Source organism: Sprattus sprattus (genome assembly GCF_963457725.1).
Source record: "Sprattus sprattus genome assembly, chromosome: 15".
NCBI lineage: Eukaryota > Metazoa > Chordata > Actinopteri > Clupeiformes > Clupeidae > Sprattus > Sprattus sprattus.
Genome location: NC_137913.1, coordinates 26,362,045 through 26,382,686, shown reverse-complemented (window position 1 = coordinate 26,382,686; position 20,642 = coordinate 26,362,045). Strand labels below are relative to the sequence as shown.

Sequence of the window (20,642 nt, the reverse complement as noted above, 5' to 3'; positions counted from 1 at the left end):
GTGTGACTCGTTAATATATTCACTTACATTTCTCATTCGATTTCACAGATTCCTCAGATTCCAGGGCAGAATTAGACCTCAGTGTGAAGACCGGAGCAGACTTGGTGGAGGTGGCCTGGCTTTACCCCCAAGCGGATTGGCTAATAGGATGCTTATGCTTTTCTTCCCCAATTACCCCCACAGCTGGATCTTGGAACTCTTTGGCTCTCACTTTTTCCCATCAAGAAGGAAGAAAAAGACATGGCACAAACATGATGTTCCCAGCAGGAGCTGAGAGAGGAATTTAATCTGGCCCCCTCGAACCCGAGATTGGTAGATGCTTCAGAATCCAGACAGTAATACCTGTCAATCCGGATAAATGTGCAAGTTTAATCCAGTGCCCATCTGTGGGTGTTTGGGAGCACAAGAGATTTGGGGAAGGGTGTGGGGGGGGATCCTGGGGGTTCACAGGGAGTGGCCAACAGACCAAACACAGACCAGTCACACAAACAAACAGAGCAACAGACCAATCACACACACAAACAGGGCTTCATTTGCTATGCGCACATCCATTCTTACTGAATCTCATTCAAAAACCTAAAAAAGTCTCAGTGTTGTAATTCCAATGAGATATTCATAAATGCTCTACTGTAGACCAAAGCCTGAACCCCCAAAGAGAAATCCCAGGCAAGGGGAGAGACAGAGAGGAGGAAGCTGAAACTCGATAAATGGAAGTACAGGGGAAAGAGACAGGATGTCCGGAAAGAAAGCACAGGCTTTCCAAGTGGGTATTCACGCTGGATAAAGATTTGAACTGTCACTGTTTGTTTCCAGCGCGATAAAAGAAAAGAAACATCCGGAGTCTTTAAGAGGCCCCAGAAGGGTTCCAAAACACAACGATACACAACAGATTGAAAGATGCTTAGGGGCCCCAACACTGATTAAAGCAGCCAGTTTAAGACCCTTCTGACAAGCTGGGGAGAGCAGTTTATAGGGGACAGGCTGGAGGAAGTAAACCCAAAGATTTGCCCCCCGATCACATCCCTCAAACTAGCAGGAACGAGGCAGCCTCTCTCTCCTCCCCCTCTTTCGTCTTCCACTCAAATAATCCTTCAATCGATGCACTCCCCACAGTCGTCAGCGCAAGCCCACCACAGGAGTTTTGGAAGAGGCATATCCACTGCAGTGGAGGATTTAAAAAATCCTGAATGCACTTGATGGAAAAGAAATTACGAGACATTAATCTCTCCCTTCTTTCTTTCACATGGGACTGAGCGACCAGGCAGTGGGAACGACCTCCTCGTGCCAGCAACACCAGAGGAGTTTCTGCTTCGCTCGGTCTGGACCCCAAGATTACATTTGAAAGACTGAGATCTGAGAGTCTGGGGCTAGAGGAAAGAAGAAGAAGAAAAAAAGGATGGCAGAACGAACCCCTTTCTTTCCAACACAGCCAGCTTGCAAAAACCACCACGAACTGGACGGGACTCTCTCGACTTCGAGGGGAGAGGGATCGCGGTTCAAAGACAGCAGCGAATACAAGTGCTAACACACAGAGGCACTTTGATCTTCTGCATGTACAGCACAGAGGGCTAGGCTGGATGCCAGTGGTTTGGGAGGATGAAGGCTGCTCTGCTCAAAGACACACAACCAACGCAGGACTAGTTCGGCCCGCGGTTTTCGGGGAGAGAAAGAACCGCACTGTTTTGTGATTAATCATTAAATGTCCTATAAATCACTTTCCACAGATGCACTTGCGAGGCTCTCGGAAAGTCTTTAAGTTTTTTTTTTCTCATGATTCTTTTTTTTCAAACTCTTCAAGCCCTAGGTTGCCTTGATTGAATGGATACAGAGACCATTCGTTAGCTCAAATTTCGCTCTCCTCCCTTTGATGTCATTTTTTTTCAAGATTCCAACGTAATATTCACATGAAAACCTGCCTAAGGCCTTGGGTTTCTTAATTCACTGATGCAGATATACCTAGTTTCTTTCTATGTCTGTATCTGTGTGTGTGTGCGCATACTTAAGTGCGGTGCATGTATTGTGAAGGTGTGTTTGTGTGTGTGTGTGTGGTGTGTATGTTGTGTGTTTGTCTATGTGTGTGCATGTGTGCATGTGTGTGTGTGTGTGTGTGTGGTGTGTATGTTGTGTGTGTGTGTGTTTCTCAGCTGTGTTTAGCGTTGGTGCCCTGGTGAGGCTGTGGAAATCAGGCCCTCATTCTCGACGTGGAGAGGCACTTTGCCGTCTTGGAGGAAAGCCACTGAGCTTTTTTCCATGCGGCTGTACGGCCAGATGCCGGGGCCAGGCCATAAAGAAAAATACTGAGGGAACCAAAATTACAAGAAGACGCATTAAAAAATGTGCTGGGGGGAAGAGGACTAGAAGGGGGGTGACTAGAAAGGAGGAGGAGATCTTTTGTGGCCAGTGTTTTCAGACCAGTGGCTTGTATTTATTTGCTGAAGACCATTTACACGAGAGGCACTTGGTGATAAATAAAGTCCCCATCGTGCCTCGCTTCATTCACAGGCCGGAGCTCCACCGCGTATTTGAACGGTGTCCAGCCCCTCTGGCTGCTGCCAGCACGGATACACCACCCCACCCCACCCCATCCCTTCCCTCCTCTGGCAAGCCCTCGGTGGGAACGCCAGCTCCCCGCACTCCCTCGGCCAACGCCAGAAGAATGAGAGGAGAGGCCCGTTTGCGACTGGTTCACATTGTTTGGGCCGGTCTTCATCCTCTCTATCTGGCATACGTAGCCACCATACTGGAAGAGCGCCCACACTCTACTGAGGTCACAGGGCAGCTTGGACAATACTGTTGAGTTATTGGTTATTACGCACAGCATGTGTTTGTTCATAACACATCTGTTAGGACAGATTAAAACAGTCATAGATCTCAAGCTATGGTGATTTCTATTTACATGGTGTTGGAGATGGCTTTCAGCTGTTAGAATTCAGGGGATATTTTATTTCCAGGGACTCAGCATGGTGCTCTGTTCTGAGATACTCAAGTGTCGTTTACATGGAGCCTAGTTTGTCAAACTGATACGGATAGCTAATACAGATAGCCCTATCATCCATACGAACACTCTCTATCCGCACCTCGTTCCTGCAACGATCGCAGTCCGGGGTAGAAAGTGAGTAGATTTGAATCGGTACGGGGGCTGGTGTTCGTCTGCACGGTTTCACGCAACCTGATGACGTCACTGCCCCACGTGATCCTGCCCGCCATCTCCAACCAGTATATAAACAACTTGTTCTCCCTCAAAATCTCACTCATGGTGGGCCTCGAATTCACTAACATTAACCCAGTCTTCTGATTTTTGATTAGCCCCCTATCTTGATCTAATTCTTCTTATTCAGACGTAACATAACTTTCATGACCACAAATATAAATTGGCCAGCGATTTAATTTGCTTTTTTATTCATAAATGTATGTAAAATGCTCGGAGCAATGCATCATGGGAGATGGGATGACAGACATGTCATGTTACTGTTCCAAACTCTTTATTATCAATAGAAAAAATAATTCATTTTCGCATATCCTTTAGTCTGACCACTGATTTTATTAACCATCATAATGTAATGTTGTTAATTGGAGCTTAAATGTCTTGTGTAATTTCTTTATCCGTTTGCTGCTTCCTTTACCTTGTGCTTTTGAGTCTCTTCTTCTAGGTTTTTCACGTTTTTTCAGTTGTGTAAATAAAGCGCTAAAACGCCACCCACAGGCGTGAGGTATGTACTACAGTCGGTTCACCGCAATCTGCTGCCTCCGTGTTTACGCAAATCTCTCGTTGCCAGCCTCCGTATTTACGAAATTAAAAGATTCGATTGGTGTGAAAAGTAAATCCGATTCGGAGGCCCTAGACTTCGTGTGCATAGCACTTCAGAGAGCAGCTGACTTTGGCCAGGATGTGGCCCTCGTCTGACCCTGGCCTGGCCTGGGTCTGGCCCTCGTCTGGCACAGATCCATCAAACCCAAGCCCCGATTAGGGCCACAGTCATCCCTCAGTCTGCTTGTGTCTGGGTGCTCTGGCTAAGAGGCCCAGTGGAGGTCTCCTATGCAGACTAAGCACCAAGACCACCTAAGCCTCCATCATGCTTAGGGTTTCAGCTTAAACCAGATTGGGAAGAAACTGGTGAGAACTGTTGACCTCTGTGACTCTGCTCCTGCCACTGCCATTTGTATGCTGTCTACAGACAAATGGCTCTGAGAGAGCGGCTAGCTTAAGCCTAGACTCAGAATTAACCCTCGTTTCTCCTAATGGCTCTCTGACAAAGATGAAAACAGGAGTTGCAATTAACGCTGACCTAAATCTGTAGTGTGTACACATGTGTACACTATCAAAACCCAAGGTATTTCCACCAAAAGAAAACACACTTTTTATCCGGAAGTCATGGATTCCAAATGTGTTTCATGTACAGGACAAGGTGGAGGGGATGGGAGGTTCGTAAAGTTGTTCTGGGCAACAAAGACAGTAATCACTGTTCCCACATGGCTTGCACTTGATGTTTGTCTTCCATACGCACGCCATCATCCTATTTGTCCTGACGGCTGACAACTGATGTTTTGCCTTCTTCAGCAGTTCTCAAAATAAATTCACAATCCGACCCCTCTGTTATGTCTCTCCGAGATAGATGGGGTGGTCAAAGCCTGAGAAAATGATACGTGTGTGCACAGTGAGGGTAACAGAAGCTCTGGGTGAAAACCACCAACCCCTCCCAGGAACCTCCTCCCTTCCTCGTCAAAGCGATGCATTCTGTGCTGCCTGGGGAAGAGCGCTGACGTCCCCTGACAGGCGAAGATTTCGTGCCCCCGCGGTCCAAACATCCCAGTGTTTGTCGAGGCAATACGCGATGAACAATCGTGTGAGAAAAACACAACACAAACAATCTGGCAGCCACGTTTCCCCCAGTACAGTCACAGGCCACAAGAGCTGTGTGTATGTGTGTGTGTGTGTGTGTGTGTGTGTGTGTGTGTGTGTGTGTGTGTGTGTGTGTATGTGTGTGTGTGTGTGTGTGTGTGTGTGTGTGTGTGTGTATGTGTGTGTGTGTGTGTGTGTGTGTGTGTGTGTGTGTGTGTGTGTATGTGTGTGTGTGTGTGTGTGTGTGTGTGTGTGTGTGTGTGTGTGTGGTGTGTGTGTGTGTGTGTGTGTGTGTGTGTGTGTGTGTGTGTGTGTGTGTGTGTGTCTGCATAAGAGTGTGTGTGTATCTGCATACGAGTGTGTGTGTTTGTGTGTGTGTCTGCATAAGAGTGTGTGTGTATCTGCATACGAGTGTGTGTGTGTGTGTGTGTGTCTGCATAAGAGTGTGTGTGTGTATCTGCATACGAGTGTGTGTGTGTGTGTGTGTGTGTCTGCATAAGAGTGTGTGTGTGTATCTGCATACGAGTGTGTGTGTGTGTGTGTGTGTCTGCATAAGAGTGTGTGTGTGTATCTGCATACGAGTGTGTGTGTGTGTGTGTGTGTCTGCATAAGAGTGTGTGTGTGTATCTGCATACGAGTGTGTGTGTTTGTGTGTTACAGAAACTCTGTGGTTGGGAGTGTATTTTTGGGCCCATGAAGTCCGCATGCGGCTGCTTGTCTCTGGACCATAGAGACTCGGCGGGGGTGGTGAGGTGGGAGGGGAGGGGAGGGACCCATGTGGTCATGAAGCAGGCTCTTAGACTGACCATAAATACCCATGGTGCATTCTGTCAGCAGCATTCAATGAGGGCACATGGGTGTGAGCAGTCTCTCTGGCTTACAAAGGATCTCTCATTTGTCTGATTTGATCTGCTTGAGAGAGAGAGAGACGCCCACCACATCATAACGCCCCTTCACTCTCGTGGCTGCCCCAAAACAGTGACACAATAGAAGATGGCAAAAGAGGATGCAGGAAAGACACACACACACATTGAGCACAAAAAGCACATTACGCACAAAAAAGCACATTACGCACGTTTCCCCGATTGTACAGACAGAGGAGATTCCAGCAGCTCAACAAACATCATGAGCGACCCTCATTCCACCAAAAGGAAGTGGTGATTTCTGCATGTGACTCTCAGTACACTGTCTGGAACAGGCTGGATCAGAGACGCTGTTTGAGTTTGGATCAGTCTTCCCAGCAGTGGGGCAGAGAATGTGGAGGTCATCAGCCTCCCCCTCCCCCATACCTCATCTCCAGACAGAGGGCAAACCTTAAGGATAGCCGTCTGTAGGTCTCACGTGAGCTATTCTGTTCTCTCTCTCTCTCTCTCTCTCTCTCTCTCTCTCTCTCTCTCTCTCTCTCTCTCTCTCTCTCTCTCTCTCTCTCTGTGGGCCACAGGGCACATCGGGGGCACGTCCAGCCCTGGCTCCCGTCCAACCCCCACTGAGCCTCAGTCTGCTCAGGGGGCTGTGAGACAGACCCTGGGGGCACAGCAGGCAGTGTGTGCCCTGCATCAGGGCATTGGGTACCCCCTAAAGAGGCTGTCTGTCTGACAGTATGTGGCACTGGTGATGGCACTCATGGGGGGGGGGGGGGGCACGGGGCATCAGGGGCAATCAAGGGTCACCGGTATGTGAAGCACACTTGCAGTTTTCCAGGGGCCAATGGTGGCAGAGGAACACATGTATAGAGAGAGCTGCTGTTCCCCCAGGGCCCAGCTGTGTCAGGGCCCCAGAGCCAGCCTCCCTCCCCAGAGCAGAGCAGGTGGTGCTGCGCTGGGGGGACACAGGAGAGGGGGAGATGGGCAGAACACCAGAGCCTGGGGATGTCTGAGTCTCTGGCCTCAAACAGAACATGTGGCTGTCTTCTATGCACCACCCACCCCCTCACGTCACGTCTGACAGCATGTTAAGTGCAGGGGGGGAAGGGAGGCATGTTAATGATATCCCTATCCGTCCATTTATCCTACCCCAACACATAAAACTCTTTAATGCTTTACAATTACACACCACAGGGCTCAGCTGGAACAACAGCTAGTCAGCCAGACAGTCAATTCTGATCCCGTCCTGCTATTGAAATGAGGTCAGTGTTAATCTAGACGGGGTCAAGGGTGAAATCATTTACAGTTCACATCACGGTGAGCGGGAAGGGAAACAGAGCAAAAAATAAATACAATACAAAATGGTGGGGTTTTATTGTTTTTAGTATTTTATATTCAAGGCCTCCTCCAAGGTTTGTTAAACTGACGGAGGAAGAATAATTCGCTGGATGAAATGCCAACAGCCTGGGCTAAGAGTTTTATATTCAGCTGATGCATCATACAGGGAACAATCCAAACCTATTGTGAAATGTTCAATATAATACTGATGTTGCGAAAGCATTTTATGTGGCTGAACAACCTGTGAGCCCAGTAAGAAAGATGCTGCAGGGAGCTACCATAAATAGTAACTATCGTTTGTTAAGTTAAGGCAATCTGAGGACCTATAAACTTCTTTGGCTAAAGAGTAGTAATAGCGACCAGTATTTATGAACACTCAGCGTGACAGTGCTGCGAGGCTGCATCACAATGTTAACATTGTATGTTCCGTGACAGTAGGAGGATGGCCGTATAGGGTCCTACATGTTATAAAACAATCATAATTATCAAACGATTACAAATGGAGAATCTGAACTTTATCGGAAGTAGTAAACAGAAACGAAAGGAAAGTCGGTGACCATGACAGACTGAGAGAGAGAGTAAGCTAAGGGTCTTACCTGGCTCCAGTGACGTCCACCCCGACCATCAGCTGACCGTTGAGTGACAGCAGCTCGTCCCTGAGCTTGATGTCGCCGCACCCCGCCGCCGGGCTCTTCTTCTTCACCTCCGTCACCCAGATGCAGCCCACGTCCAGCACGGGGCCCTTGTCCCCCTTGCTGCGCCTCCGTCTGCCCCCCTTCTTCCGGCCCACCGGGTCCCCGAAGATGGGGATGTTCCCAAAGCTCAGGCCGAACTCCGCGCCGTCACCGTCCCCGTCCCCGTCGCCCTTGATGAGGTACACAGGACGCACCTCTGCCTCGGACTCCTCCCTGTGCTCCAGAGGTGGTGTCTCGTCCCCCTCCAGAAAGTTCATCTGGATGTACTCCACCAGCTTTCGAACGGCAGCCTGACAGAGGGGGAGGCCACTGCCCGCGCCGGGGCCGCCTCTGGGCCTCTTCTCCTCCTCATGCCGGCACTGCTGCTCCTGCTCCTGCTCCTGCTCCTGCTCCCTCAGCCAGCGCTCCAGCAGCAGGAGGTGACTCGCCGCGTTCTCTTGGGTGATGGGCATCCTGGCTGGACGAGCCCGGAGCTCCACCGCATCGCCACCAGGTCGCGCTTTCCTCCCTCCCTTACCTCAGTAGAGGAGCCGGAGACGGGGCCCAGCGGGTGGCACCACCCAAGTGAAGACACATGCATGCAGTCCTGGGCAGGCTGGCCACCTTCATCCCTGTCGCGCTCCTCTCCTATGGTGGTGGGTGCTGTGGTGGGCTAGCAAGCAGTGATCATCCGCACGCGCGTTAGGCCCGGAGAGCAGGAGCTGAATGCTGCTCCACACGGAGCTTGGTGGGACATGATGTCATTCCAAATCCAAAGCTGAGGAGGAGCTCCTCTAGATGAGGGGTAGTGCTGGAGGAGGTGGTGAGTGCCTATGCAAGGGTGTTTGGCTGTGTCAGTGTCAGGGGGTGGGAAGGGGGGGATGGATCTATCCTCTGCGGAGGAGAAACCAGAGAACTGGAGCCATTAGCCGTTCAGCTCGGTGTGGAAATTTGCTGATCCAATCACGGCGAAGCAACCGGACACTCTGGGGGTCCTAGTGATGTGGCGCCATGGAGTTTCACCTAGGGAGAAAAGGCACATAAATCGGCCAGTTAGATATTGAAAAAAGGCTATGGCTTGAGTTTTCTATTTTAAACTTGAAAGAGAAAGCTTTTATGCAGCAGGCAATGGCTGTGTTCTACTTCCAGCAAAGCACACACAGAGCTCCATTTTTTGATCATGGAAGCATAGAAATCCGTACAAATCCAGAGCGGAAGACTGAGCTGCAAAAGCACTTACTGACACAATACTTCTGAAAGAAGGCAATGAAAAGCAGTTGAAAAAAAAATGCAGTGTGTGTTTCCCTTAAGCCCTACTGAACTCAGACTTAATTTGGTCACATATGTCACAAAGTCACCCGCAGTTTGTGTAGAAGCTCATATGGCTTTGACCTGATTCAAGGCTCAAGCCAGATGCCGAATGGTGGAGTCAGGCTTCTTTCTTGTCATCTTTTCTTCTTCTTCTTCTTCTTCTTCTTCTTCTTCTACTACTTTACTTTAACCATGCAGCATGCAGGAGCAACCACATTGCTGAAATGTTTAAGTACACAGGATTGGCAGTGGCCACTGTGAAATTACTACTCTGGGGCCTGGTGGCCGAAAATAACGTGAGGGATTGGAGGGCTGCAGGGTGGAAGGCTGAACCCAGCCATTACTGTGGCTCCCCTCCTGTGCCACCCTCTCGCCCTCTTTTAAGGTACGCGAGGCAACTCTTGACTGATGAAGGCAGACACACTGAGCACAGTGCAGAAACTAGACTACTCACTGCAGATCAATCACATGGCATGCCTGCTGATGAGCAATCGAGTGCCGAGCTGGAGATATATGAAGACAGTTTAGGAAAAAAAAGCCGAATGTGCACAGTGACGTGATGGGGGTGGCCCAAAGAGATCCGATAAGAGGCGGAGAGGGGTTGTGACAGGTTTGTATGAACCAGTGTGCTGCTGGACCTGTGTGTGTGTGTAGCGCTCCTCGCTGAGGAATCGAGAAGAGAAGACTGCAGCGCTTGATGCTCGGCGATGCCCTCAGCCAAGGAGTTTAACCTTAATCCATCGCAGGCTGCCGCGTGGCGCTCCACAGAACCCACAATGCCAGTGTCTGTGTCTGTGGAAATAAACACTGCTCCTTCTTCTCCTTCTTCTCTCTTTGTTTCTGGACGAGGAAAACTTCTTTGTTGGTGTTGAGAGGAACACTTTAGTCAAAGATATATTGTCGTCATAGTGATGCCAGCTACATTTCACCACAGGGTTGGCATGTCACAGTCTCACGGTCCTTCCCAGCACCACAGCTTCGTCATTGTCATTCGACTATTGTCACACAAACTATCTGAGGAACATAACCCATACAAATCAAAACTTCCTGACCTTAAAATAGCATTGACAATTTCAGTGCTGTTATGTATCTAGTTTTATTATATCAATACTGAAAAATAGACTCAAACAGTGCCATTATGACCATAGAAAAAAAAGAAAAATTAAATAGATTCTATCAACTAAAAAGAAGAGGAATTCACACGATGAAAAGCATTAGAAGTTTAGTTATCTTGCACAGCAAGTTTAGCTTCCACGTCAGATGCTTACTAAACGCCTCTTTACTACAGGATACACAAACTAACAATATCACCGTCCTCACAATAGCAAACGGGTAAAAATAGTAACCATACCTCCCTCCCTGTGACCCTCTCTCTCTCTCTCTCTCTCTCTCTCGCTCTCTTTCTTTCAGTCTGTCTTTGTCCTAGAGGAGTGGAGAGTCCTGCCCGTGCGGTCGCATCCTGTCACACTGCTGGAGTGAGTGTGCAGCCCCCAGACTCAGCCCCGCTGAAGGCTGTAGGTTGTAGGCAGGCGTGTAATAGGATTACTACCTCCCCTCCCTCCTGCCACTAGCAGCACAATGACCTCGCCATGCTCCACTACAGACTACCTACCGGCTCATCCAGCCCCTGACTGGGGTTGCCCTCACACACACACCAGCACGCATTCTTCTCCTCAGTATGCGCTCTTTAGGTAGCATACAGTAAACGTGTATGTTTGATGGCAAAATGGTGCTTTATGTTGTACTGTGTCCACTTTACTACAATGTATGGATCTGTATGTTTTTCCCTTGCATGAAGAACAGGGAAGTTTCACAATCAGGTCACACTCTGTGTCACAATGGCCATCCTCTTAATCTCTTTTGATAACGCTGTGTGCTTCTCAGCTTGAGATGGATGTGCTTGATGTGTTAAGCTGGTCCGGGAATTCCCCTTCTTCTGTTAAGTGTTAACAAACGGCCTGAAGCCGGCAGCGATTTATTGGTGAGTGGTGGTGATGGAAGGGTGGTGTGTATGTGCGTGTGTGTGTGTGTGTGTGTGTGTATGTGTATGTGTAGGGACGTGGGGTGGGGGCCGTTTCTGCAATGTGGACATTCTCTTGGACAGCAAATGAAAGAGTTGGTGGCATTTTAGCCTCCTACTGAAACTGACCCACATAGAGATGAAGAACATGGTGGGGGGGATTAAAAGCTCAAGAGGACACTTTTGCCAGGGGTTCCACTCATTGATATTCATTGCAAATGCCATATCTGCAGAGTATTATCTCACACTGAGACACAATAGTCTAAAGCCCAGAGCAGCGGCTGTATCAATCCTGCCTATTTACAGTGCCTTTTATCCCCTCAGTAAGTGTAAACAAACACAGGGGAGGGACAGGCAGCAGAGTTGCTGACTACTGAAAGTCTTACCCATGTCTGATTAAATAGAACTGAATATGCCATTAAAAAATGCAAAATGTCACAAAAACGGAGTCGGCAGACAGCAAAAAGATTTAGGGGTGTTCTTCACATGTAATCCATGTGGATGAAAGGACGTCAGGATTCCATATGTATAAAAATATGTCCCCCAAATGCCCGTCAGGATTCCATATGTATTAAAAGACGTCCACCACATGCCCGTCAGGATTCCATATGTATGAAAAGACGTCCCCCAACGTCCGTCAGGATTCCACACTTGCTGGCCACACTGGCTGCTGTCACCGGAATGCAGCCGGTCCAAATCTGGTCCAGAGCTGGCACTGTTCTGAGATCAGCCGGTCTCGGGTGAACAACGCTGAGGTAACTAACTCATCTACTGGCGAACGCACGAGGATGCAGGCAGACTCAAGTGGAGCGTGCTCCCAAGGTTACGCCAGGACTGCTACGGCCATTATCGTTTGCGCTCCACTTCCTCCGTCTGACAGGATCACACGGCTAACACCAGAGCCTTTCGCTGCCCCTTCTGGATTGAGTTTCAGTCAAATACCTTTCACACACACAACTCTGCTCCTTCTTTCTCTCCTTCTCTCCCGCTTTTTCTCTCTCTCTACCCCCACTCTGTCCTTCCCCCCTCTCTCTGGTCTTCCTGCAGGCCCCCTCCACAAACCTGAGGTAATGCAGACAAAAATAAACCAGGACTTCACAAAGGGCCCTGAGCGTGAACTGCAGACTTTCAAAAGGAGCCGTGCGAATCCAAACCCCGTTCCGCTGCCAGGGAACGTCTGCGCCGAGCTCCAAAATCATATTTGCTCCAAACAATGGAGTCCAATTCTCTTACTGAAGTTGCTACTATTTTTACCACCACAATTTGTTCATCTAATTTGACCCCCTTTGTCTGTCTTGTGTTGTGCCAGCTCTGGCATGTCGGGCCTCATGTGATTTTTTAGATTCAATTTGGCTGAGGCATGCTCGAGTAGAGAGATGAGTGTTGTAGTGAGACTGTGCTGATTGACAAATTACAAACTTGGGAGCCAACAGTGGAAAGGCAAGTTTACTTTGAGCCTTTCAAAAGTGGGGCCTTGACCCTGCCACTAATGACAGGGAGCATCCCAGTAGTAGCTTCACTCAAACCCTTCTCTCACTTACTCTCTCTCTCTCCCTCTGTTTCTCTCTTCTGACTCTTTCTCTCTTTCTCTGACTCCATAACTTCTTTTCTTCTCTCGACTTATTGAACTTTCTCACTTTCTCGATCTCGCGTTCCCCCCATTTTTGCTCATGCTTATTCTCTTTTTCTCTCTCTCTCTCTCTCTCCCTCCCTCATCCGTAGCCCCACTCTACCTGGGGGCCCAGGCTCTCCCGCTGCGGATTTATAGTTAGTCATTACAGGGTGGGTCGAGCCTTTGATTGCCTCTTGGCTTTCGTTCTCTCTCACACACAAAAAACATGCACACACACATGCACACACACACACACACACACACACACACGTCACCATGTGATCGCTCTACATGTCATCAGCTGCTGATGGGCAGGGGGAAGCTCTCAGCAGCCTGCTGTGCTTCAGAGTAGGGAAGGATGAGACATAACATGTAAGTTAGACTCCCAATTTCTCTTTTTCACAAGTTCTTTTCATAATTATATATTTCTCCATCTTCAGCTGTCTTAACTACTTCACAATAGTGATATTCAACAAGTTAATCCAGTCTAAGCAGCCTGTCCGTCACGCATGAGCTGCAGCTCTTGTGATGCTAAACAGCCATGTTTGGTTAGTTAATGACGCTCCCTCAAAGAAGAGGAAACAATCGCAGGTCTCAGGGTGAAATTGACCTGGTTCACACCACGGCAACAAAACCGCCGGCTAATAGAACAACAAATCACATATCCCATCAAAGACACTGGGGTGAGAAAAAACACTGGGTGGGAATAATAAAAGATAAAATGGGTCACAGGCTCTCAGGCTCAATGTTCTTTTAAGCAGTCACGCTGCTTTGCCAGTGCTCACTTGATGAGACCAGATCCATCACTAGCGAGAGAGAGACTGATCAAGGAGGGAATCACATGACTAAGGTCTTTTCTTTATTTTATCAACAAAATATGTGCAGATGAGAGGGAGGCGGGGGGAGGGGGGGGGGGTTGTGTGGTGGGTAGAGGGTAGTACTGTCTGGGGGAAAGCAGAGGGCTGCCAATGCAGATGGCCCGGGCACCACACACAATCTGTTCATGGCACTGAGCCCTAATCCTGCTCTGTGTGTCTGAGGGGGGAGGGTTAGGGAGAGGGGGAGACCCCCACAAAACCATTCTGAGGTTAGCAAGAGGGGTTGAGGGAAGGAGAAAGAGAGTGAGATACTATCCTGAGGAGAGAAGGAAAGAAGGAGATTGAAGTGAGTATGAGGGAGAGGGAGAGAGAGTTGGATGACAGAGAGGGAGGGAATGAATGAATAAGTGAATTGATTCATTAATTAATGAAAGAGTGAATGTGTGAGGGGGAGAGACAGAAAGGGGAAAAACCAAAGCTTATCAGAGGGGGTGGGGGGGGGGGGGGCAGACACCAAGGAGAGCCAACAGAAGGGAAGAAGTAAGTGCATGTTTATATTTGTGTGTGTGTGTGTGTGTGTGTGTGTGTGTGCGTGTGCGTGCGCGTGCGCGTGCGCGTGTGCGTGTGCGCGTGCGCGTGTGTGTGTGTGTGTGTGTGTGTGTGTGTGTGTGAGAGTGTGTGTGTGGAGAGGGGGGAGGGGGGGTGAATGGGGATGGGAGACCAGGCTTCAACCTACCCTGGAGGTGGGCAGAGCCCTTTCTGGCTGGGAGGGGAAGATGAACGCTGCTTGGGCTCCAGTGGTTTCAGGCCACTGACATTTTTCCAGTTTGTGCAACAAATCCCAAGATAGCTGCAGGACCACAAGCGTGGAGGGAAAAGAGTATGTGCCGGGAGTCACTGTGGTGTTCTGCACTGCTGACCAGGGCCAAAACACATCCAGTAAGCCCAGAGCACTACCAGGGCTGAGATCTATTTATCTCTCTCACACAAACACACACAACATCACACTCATTCTTCCTATCTATCTATCTATCTATCTATCTATCTATCTATCTATCTATCTATCTATCTATCTATATATGTGTCTGTCTGTCAGTCACTCAGATAATAACACATGGCACTGGCCTCCCCACAAGCAGCATTCATTCGTCACCCAGTAAAGATCCTTACTTCTTTTCTGCGTAAAAATGTTTCTCTAAGATCCTGGAGATTGTCCTGTGACCTGTTTGTGAAGGTTCTGTCTGGCCGTGTGCCAGCAGCATGTTACCTTCTTCTCCTATGCTTCGGCATATGAAACGTGTGAGTGCATGTGTGTCTGTACACCAGAGGGAAGTCCATAAAAGTGTAATGCAGACCAGACCTCACCCAGCCTCATGAATTCATGCTAAAGAAATCCATGCTCTCCTCCCATTCTACCCCCCAAACTGAAGCCAAAGCCTTGATGAGGATCAACAAAAGTTTGATCTTCATTAATGACAACCCCCCCCCCCCCCCCCCACCTCCACACACACACACACACACACACACACACACACACACACACACACACACACACACACACACACACACACACACACACACCACACACACACACACTTTTCCTCTTCCTTTACAATCACCAGCTCACTCTTCTGGCAGTGGCTGGAGTTTTGGTGGCCTTTCAAGCGGGCCTCTGGTGCATTTTCTTTTCTCTGCCTCCCGTTCCCCTAATTAGTTTGACAGGGCCATTTCTCTGGCCGTGCGGCGGGGCGTAAAATATGTGAGCGGCAGAAGTGGGTCTTCGATCGCTCAAACGGACATAATAACCCGCTATCGCCCTGCTGTCCTTTCAGCGCCTGCGGAGGAGAGGAGAGGCTCCGAGGCCGCTGGCCAGCATCTCTGCAAAGCCCAGCCGACCAGACAAGCAGAGCCAGTCTGATCCCTTAACATGCAAGTTCATGTGAGGTTCTCATTACCAGTAGTACAATGGGGTAGCATTAGGGGTAGATTCCTACTCCTTTTCAAAAGGGGTTCAAACAAGCCATTTTGTCTTAGAATTACTCCTGTGGATGGTAACGCTGGATAAAAGTACAAGAATGCAGAATGAGGAGGTGTTGTGAAGAGCAAAGAGCTGAGGCCATAGTGGAGGGCTCTGTCTGTCGAAGCCTGTTGTATATTCCTGACACTTTGAGCTCCCCAACACTGGTATGTGACCTAAAGAGACTGTGTGCAACACTGTTTGCTGGTGCCGCAGAGTAAACAGGGGTCTTTTGTTCACAAAGAATAAATATAAACACCCTTTCACCTTCTACTCTTTCATAACCCTCAGGGGTCAACGAGACCCAATGAATCAAATGGCACCCTAAACAGCGTTTTAGTTTTTTGTTGTTCTGGGAAGGTGAAACAAACATTACTGGTGACTGGTTTTCACTAAGGCGCCATTTTTTCTTTTATCTCTGGCAGCACCTGGGGGCATTTCACGTTTCTTGTTGGTTTGTGTGTGTTTGTGTGTGTTTGTGTGGATGTGTGTGTGTGTGTGTGTGTGTGTGTGTGTGTGTGTGTGTGTGTGTGTGTGTGTGTGTGTGTTTGTGTGCGCGTGTGTACTTGTGTGTGCGTGTGTGTGTATGTGTGTGTGTACGTGTGTGTGTTTGTGTGTGTGTGTGTGTGTGTGTACGTGTGTATGTATGTGTGTATGTGTGTGTGTGTGTGTGTGTGTGTACGTGTGTATGTATGTGTGTGTGTGTGTGTGTGTGTGTGTGTGTGTGTGTGTGTGTGTGTGTGTGTGTGTGTGTGTGTGTGTGTGTGTGTGTGTGTGTGTGTGTGTGTGTGTGTCTAAGTCGTGACAAGTATCCCATTTCTGGGTCCGCTGGCTCCTGAAGGGCACAGTCCAGGCAGACAAGCTGCAAGAGCGCCGCTGACGGCCGACTAGCCTGTGAACAACGGAATCATTGGACTGCTGACATAACCAGTGTGTGTATGTTTGTGTGTGTGTATGTGTGTATGTGTGTATTTGTGTGTGAGTGTGTGTGCGTGTGTGTGTGTGTGAGTGAGTGGGTGCTCGCGGGGGGACAACAGTCTCATACATTCAGCGGACACCCTGTTCACCCACTCAGGGCATTAAAAGCTTCAACAGCCAAGCTCAAGTGCAAGCCCTCTTTTCTGGTGTGCACAATGGGGGATTCTCCCCATGCTTGGGAATAGGGATGGAAAAGCTGGGCTTGTCTTTTTGTCAATACTGTAATCAGCCATTGGGGGTTGGGGACAACACCTTGACATATCAGAAACTCACTCAACTTGCAACCACCAACTTCACTCACATTTGTAGTTGGGTCAATCAGTAAATTAGTTTTGGGCAAAGCAGACAATGTGAAATTAATCTGTTCAGTTAGAAGTTTACGTTCTGTGTCTGATAGAAATTCAGGAGAGAATGCTCAACTGCTCAATCAGCCAATAAGCAGGACTGCCATTTTATGTGTGAGGAAAACAAAATAAATCCAAGCCAATTTATGCATCTTGCCATGTAAACTGTGTATTTCTTTTGGCATATATTTACTGATACTAGCTGACAGGATTAAAGCACTGCCCCCAGATCCCACGGCCACTGTGGCCTGGCACCTGGCTCCAGCCGACTCAGCCAAGCAGCAAAAGACAATTTAGTAAATAAATAAACACAAACACACACACACTCACAGACATTCACTCACACACACACACACACACACACTCACACACGTACACACTCACACACCCTCACACTGACACACGTACACACACATACTCACAGTCATAAGTACACTTGTACAGTGGGCCCCTCCATGAATACCTTTAAGGGCAATCTGTTTTGGGGGAATCAGTCCTCATCAAGCGCAGACAGGCGGGCAGATTTCAACACTCACCACTCCTTTAGTGTGACAGCCCTTAGTACTGAGGAACTCTCATCAGGTGCTGAGAGATGCTTCTATTCAGAGCTTCTGCTCTTGAAGCCAAACGCTCCTCCAGGCCTGGGATCAAGAAGGAGAGAGAAAAGAGGGAGATTCAAAACATGAGGCAGATGCCAACATTACACAATTAGCTCCGCTGCTCAATAATCTCCACACAGTGTGAACCAATGGGCACTCAGGGCCATGGGAGAGGGGAGGGAGGAGTAAGGTGGTGACGGGACTGAAGAATTATGTTCTCAAGGGCTAGGGAGAGGATATCCGACGAGGGGCCCACGCGCTGGGGGGGGACTGGTGCAGAACCTTTTGTTTTCTGTTTAAGATCAGCTGGATGACCCCACCCCCTTCCCTCACCACACACACACACACACACACAGACACACACGAATCTCTGACAGGCCATATGGCAGAAGATTACGGAATGCCTGCTTCAGTTTAGCTCCTAAACATTACATGGCACAGAGATGAGAAGTTTGTTGCAGAGAGTACATTAGTAATGGAAAGTATGAGAGAGAGAGAGAGAGAGAGAGGGAGAGAGAGAGAGAGAGGAAATTGTGTTGGCTGAAAAAAGCAGTATGTGTTTCACTGGCACTTAATCTGAAAAAAGTACCGCAATTGCTATTATCCACAATCAGATCAAAAAGATTACAAGTTAAAAGCTCACCAAAAAGCAATCTGGATTTCAAAACAAATCAAGACCTATGTGATCTAACCAGCGGCTCTAAAGTGTTTCACCACGTGCACAGCATCCCCACAACAGTATGATCAATGGCCGCCATTAACAACACCAACGGTGTGGCGTGTTCAGAACGGCAACATATGGCCTTTACCTTACACAGGGCCTCTGATGGCTGTTTTGGGCCAAGTTGAAGAAAAAAAAAACTCCATCCTGGCAGTGCGAACGCACCCACCTGCGCTTCACCTGCCTGCTATTGCCATTCTTGATGGATGCAAGAAGAATGGCTCTCAGCTGCGGCACCGGCCACGCACACACCCACTGTGCCAACATGCTAGGGCCGTAAATAATACGTAACCTCCAGCCTCTGGGCACTTATCTTTTTTCCATTAGAGGGTGAATGAGCTTGATTGACTTTTATGCTTCCTTTGTTTGTTTTTCTTTGGCCTTCACATGGATGGTGTAGGGGGAGGGGTGTGGAGGTCGAGATTTATGTGGCCTAAATATGTACTGCTGCTGGAATACTACAACAACAACAACAACAACAGCCTCATCATAAATAGATGTTGAGTTGTACTGTAATTCCCAGTGTCAGCTTAGTATCAATCATGTTGCATTTACAAATCTTTTTCCCATATGGCTCCTGGTCGGGACAAGCATCCTCCCAGTGGGAGCGCCTGTAAACACAGGCTAAAAGACAAGGGCTTGCTGTCGTGTGGGTGGCAGGAGGATGAAATCAACTCGCAGCGGAGTATCCGAAGAGGATCCAGGCCCAAAGTGTCCTGTCTCTGTTTTCTAAAATGGAGCACAACTAAATAACAGGACGCATGACTTAAAGTTCTTCTCACAGGGGATGTGGTCACCAGGCCTAGGCTCATCTTAAGGGAATCAGGGATCAAAGAGACGAGGACAGGAAAGGAAAAAGGCCACTGAGTCGAGACACATGTAAGTGAATGCACTCACCCATTGGAGGTGACTGGAGAGTAGGCGAAGGGGAGGACGTGCAGGGAGAGAGGGTATTTCTGGGGGAGAGTCTGTGTGGGGGGGGGGGAGCACGCACAGATGTCAGAGGTGAGACTGACGCCTCATTCACGGCTTCGTGTGTCCCCCCCCCCTCCCCCTGGCGGAGACGAGACAAAGCCCTGGTACTTCCACTGGGACCTTCTCATGCTAATGACACCATCAACGGCACACAAAGGCACAGAAGCCACCACCGTGTGGCCCTCTGAGACACGCCTCAGCTCTCGGGGCTTTGACAAGTTAATGGCTGCCCCCTTTTCCAAGCTCACAAAGACACCTCCAGACACAGAGAGAAAGTCTTTACAACAGGATAGCACTGAAGTGTTATGAATCCTACGAGGGCTGATATTAAAGAGCTCCACAGATTGGCGGTCAAAAAGTGCAGAGATCCGATTGATGACCTGACTGATGTGGTCAGACTGGTTTTGTTTTGATTACAACTAGGTTGCATCGAATAAAATGTATTAAGTCCAATTTGTCTTGGTATGATGCAGAGCGCAGCAAGAAGCCAGCCTGAAGGAACAACATCTTAATCATCAGACCACTCTACCATTAAAAAAACGAGTTGGAGTGTATCTCTACACTTCCCACTGTGCTGGCTAACTTTCAACCTTTTTGGATGAATCTTTGTTTACATTGGAGCATTTATACCAAACATGGCCAACCTGTCAGTAACAACAAAAGATATTAATATGCATTATAATTACTTACGTCAGTACTGCTCTCTTTAAGGAGTTTGTGGAGAGTTCACTGTTGCTCCTGGCCAGTTTATATTCGACGCGGCAGAGGCTTCACCTACGAGCCCCGTGATATGACCCAGGCCCTCCACTCCCCGGTGACACAGCCTCTGCGTAAGATAAAACCCCTTGGTTCCATGAACCTGCCAGACTCCGTTTCACCACGAGGAAGGAATCTGACTGCCAGTCCTGTTAACTCAGCCAGCCATCCTACCTGGTCCATGAATGGAACGGAAACAACCGTCGGGCTCAACGGGCCAGAATAGACCTGGTTTATGTTTTCAAAGCACACACACACACACACAAACCATTCTGTTTTCTCAGCTCAATGTTGAAAGGCACTACATACAAGTGAGGGTGGAGTCAACATAGCTGTCCCTGAGGCAAAAAGGTATTTACAGTTAAACACTTTATCTACTCGCTTACACTTGCCATAAATTAAAGGTTACCACAAGCACTTAAGAGCTTATGAACTGCAAGTTTAGACGTATCAGGCAGGTGCTGCGGAAAAATGCGGACACAGCCAGTCTCTGTGCGTAAGAGCCAGGCAGATGTTTCACAGATTCAATCCCACCTTGTCATCGGCCACTGTTTCACCAGGCAGTTTTTTCATGACACAAATGGATTACACCACAGCTGTCACCTGACACTTTTAGGAGAGAACCTCCAGTTCTGGTTCTCCGAAACCTGAAGAAAAGTTAAAGCCCTCAAACTAATTCCAGACGGCACATTTGAATTTGGCTATGTTGATCCGCCGCTGAGTCAGCTTGAATTTCAGCCAGCAGTGCCTTTTGGTCAGAAACACGCTGAATAAAG

At 48.6% G+C, this 20,642-nt stretch overlaps 1 protein-coding gene across 1 annotated transcript in view; it reads right to left on the bottom strand.

The window, feature by feature from the left end:
• The window catches only part of pdzd2 (PDZ domain containing 2), a gene marked incomplete at its 5' end in the record, with an annotated part of 68,217 nt that extends 60,029 nt beyond the window's left edge, over nucleotides 1–8,188 (bottom strand). The window contains one exon of the mRNA XM_080852101.1: nucleotides 7,638–8,188. Coding sequence (XP_080708227.1) covers nucleotides 7,638–8,188 — 551 coding nt within the window. The remainder of the gene's footprint in view (nucleotides 1–7,637) is intronic.
• Nucleotides 8,189–20,642: the final 12,454 nt, after the last annotated feature.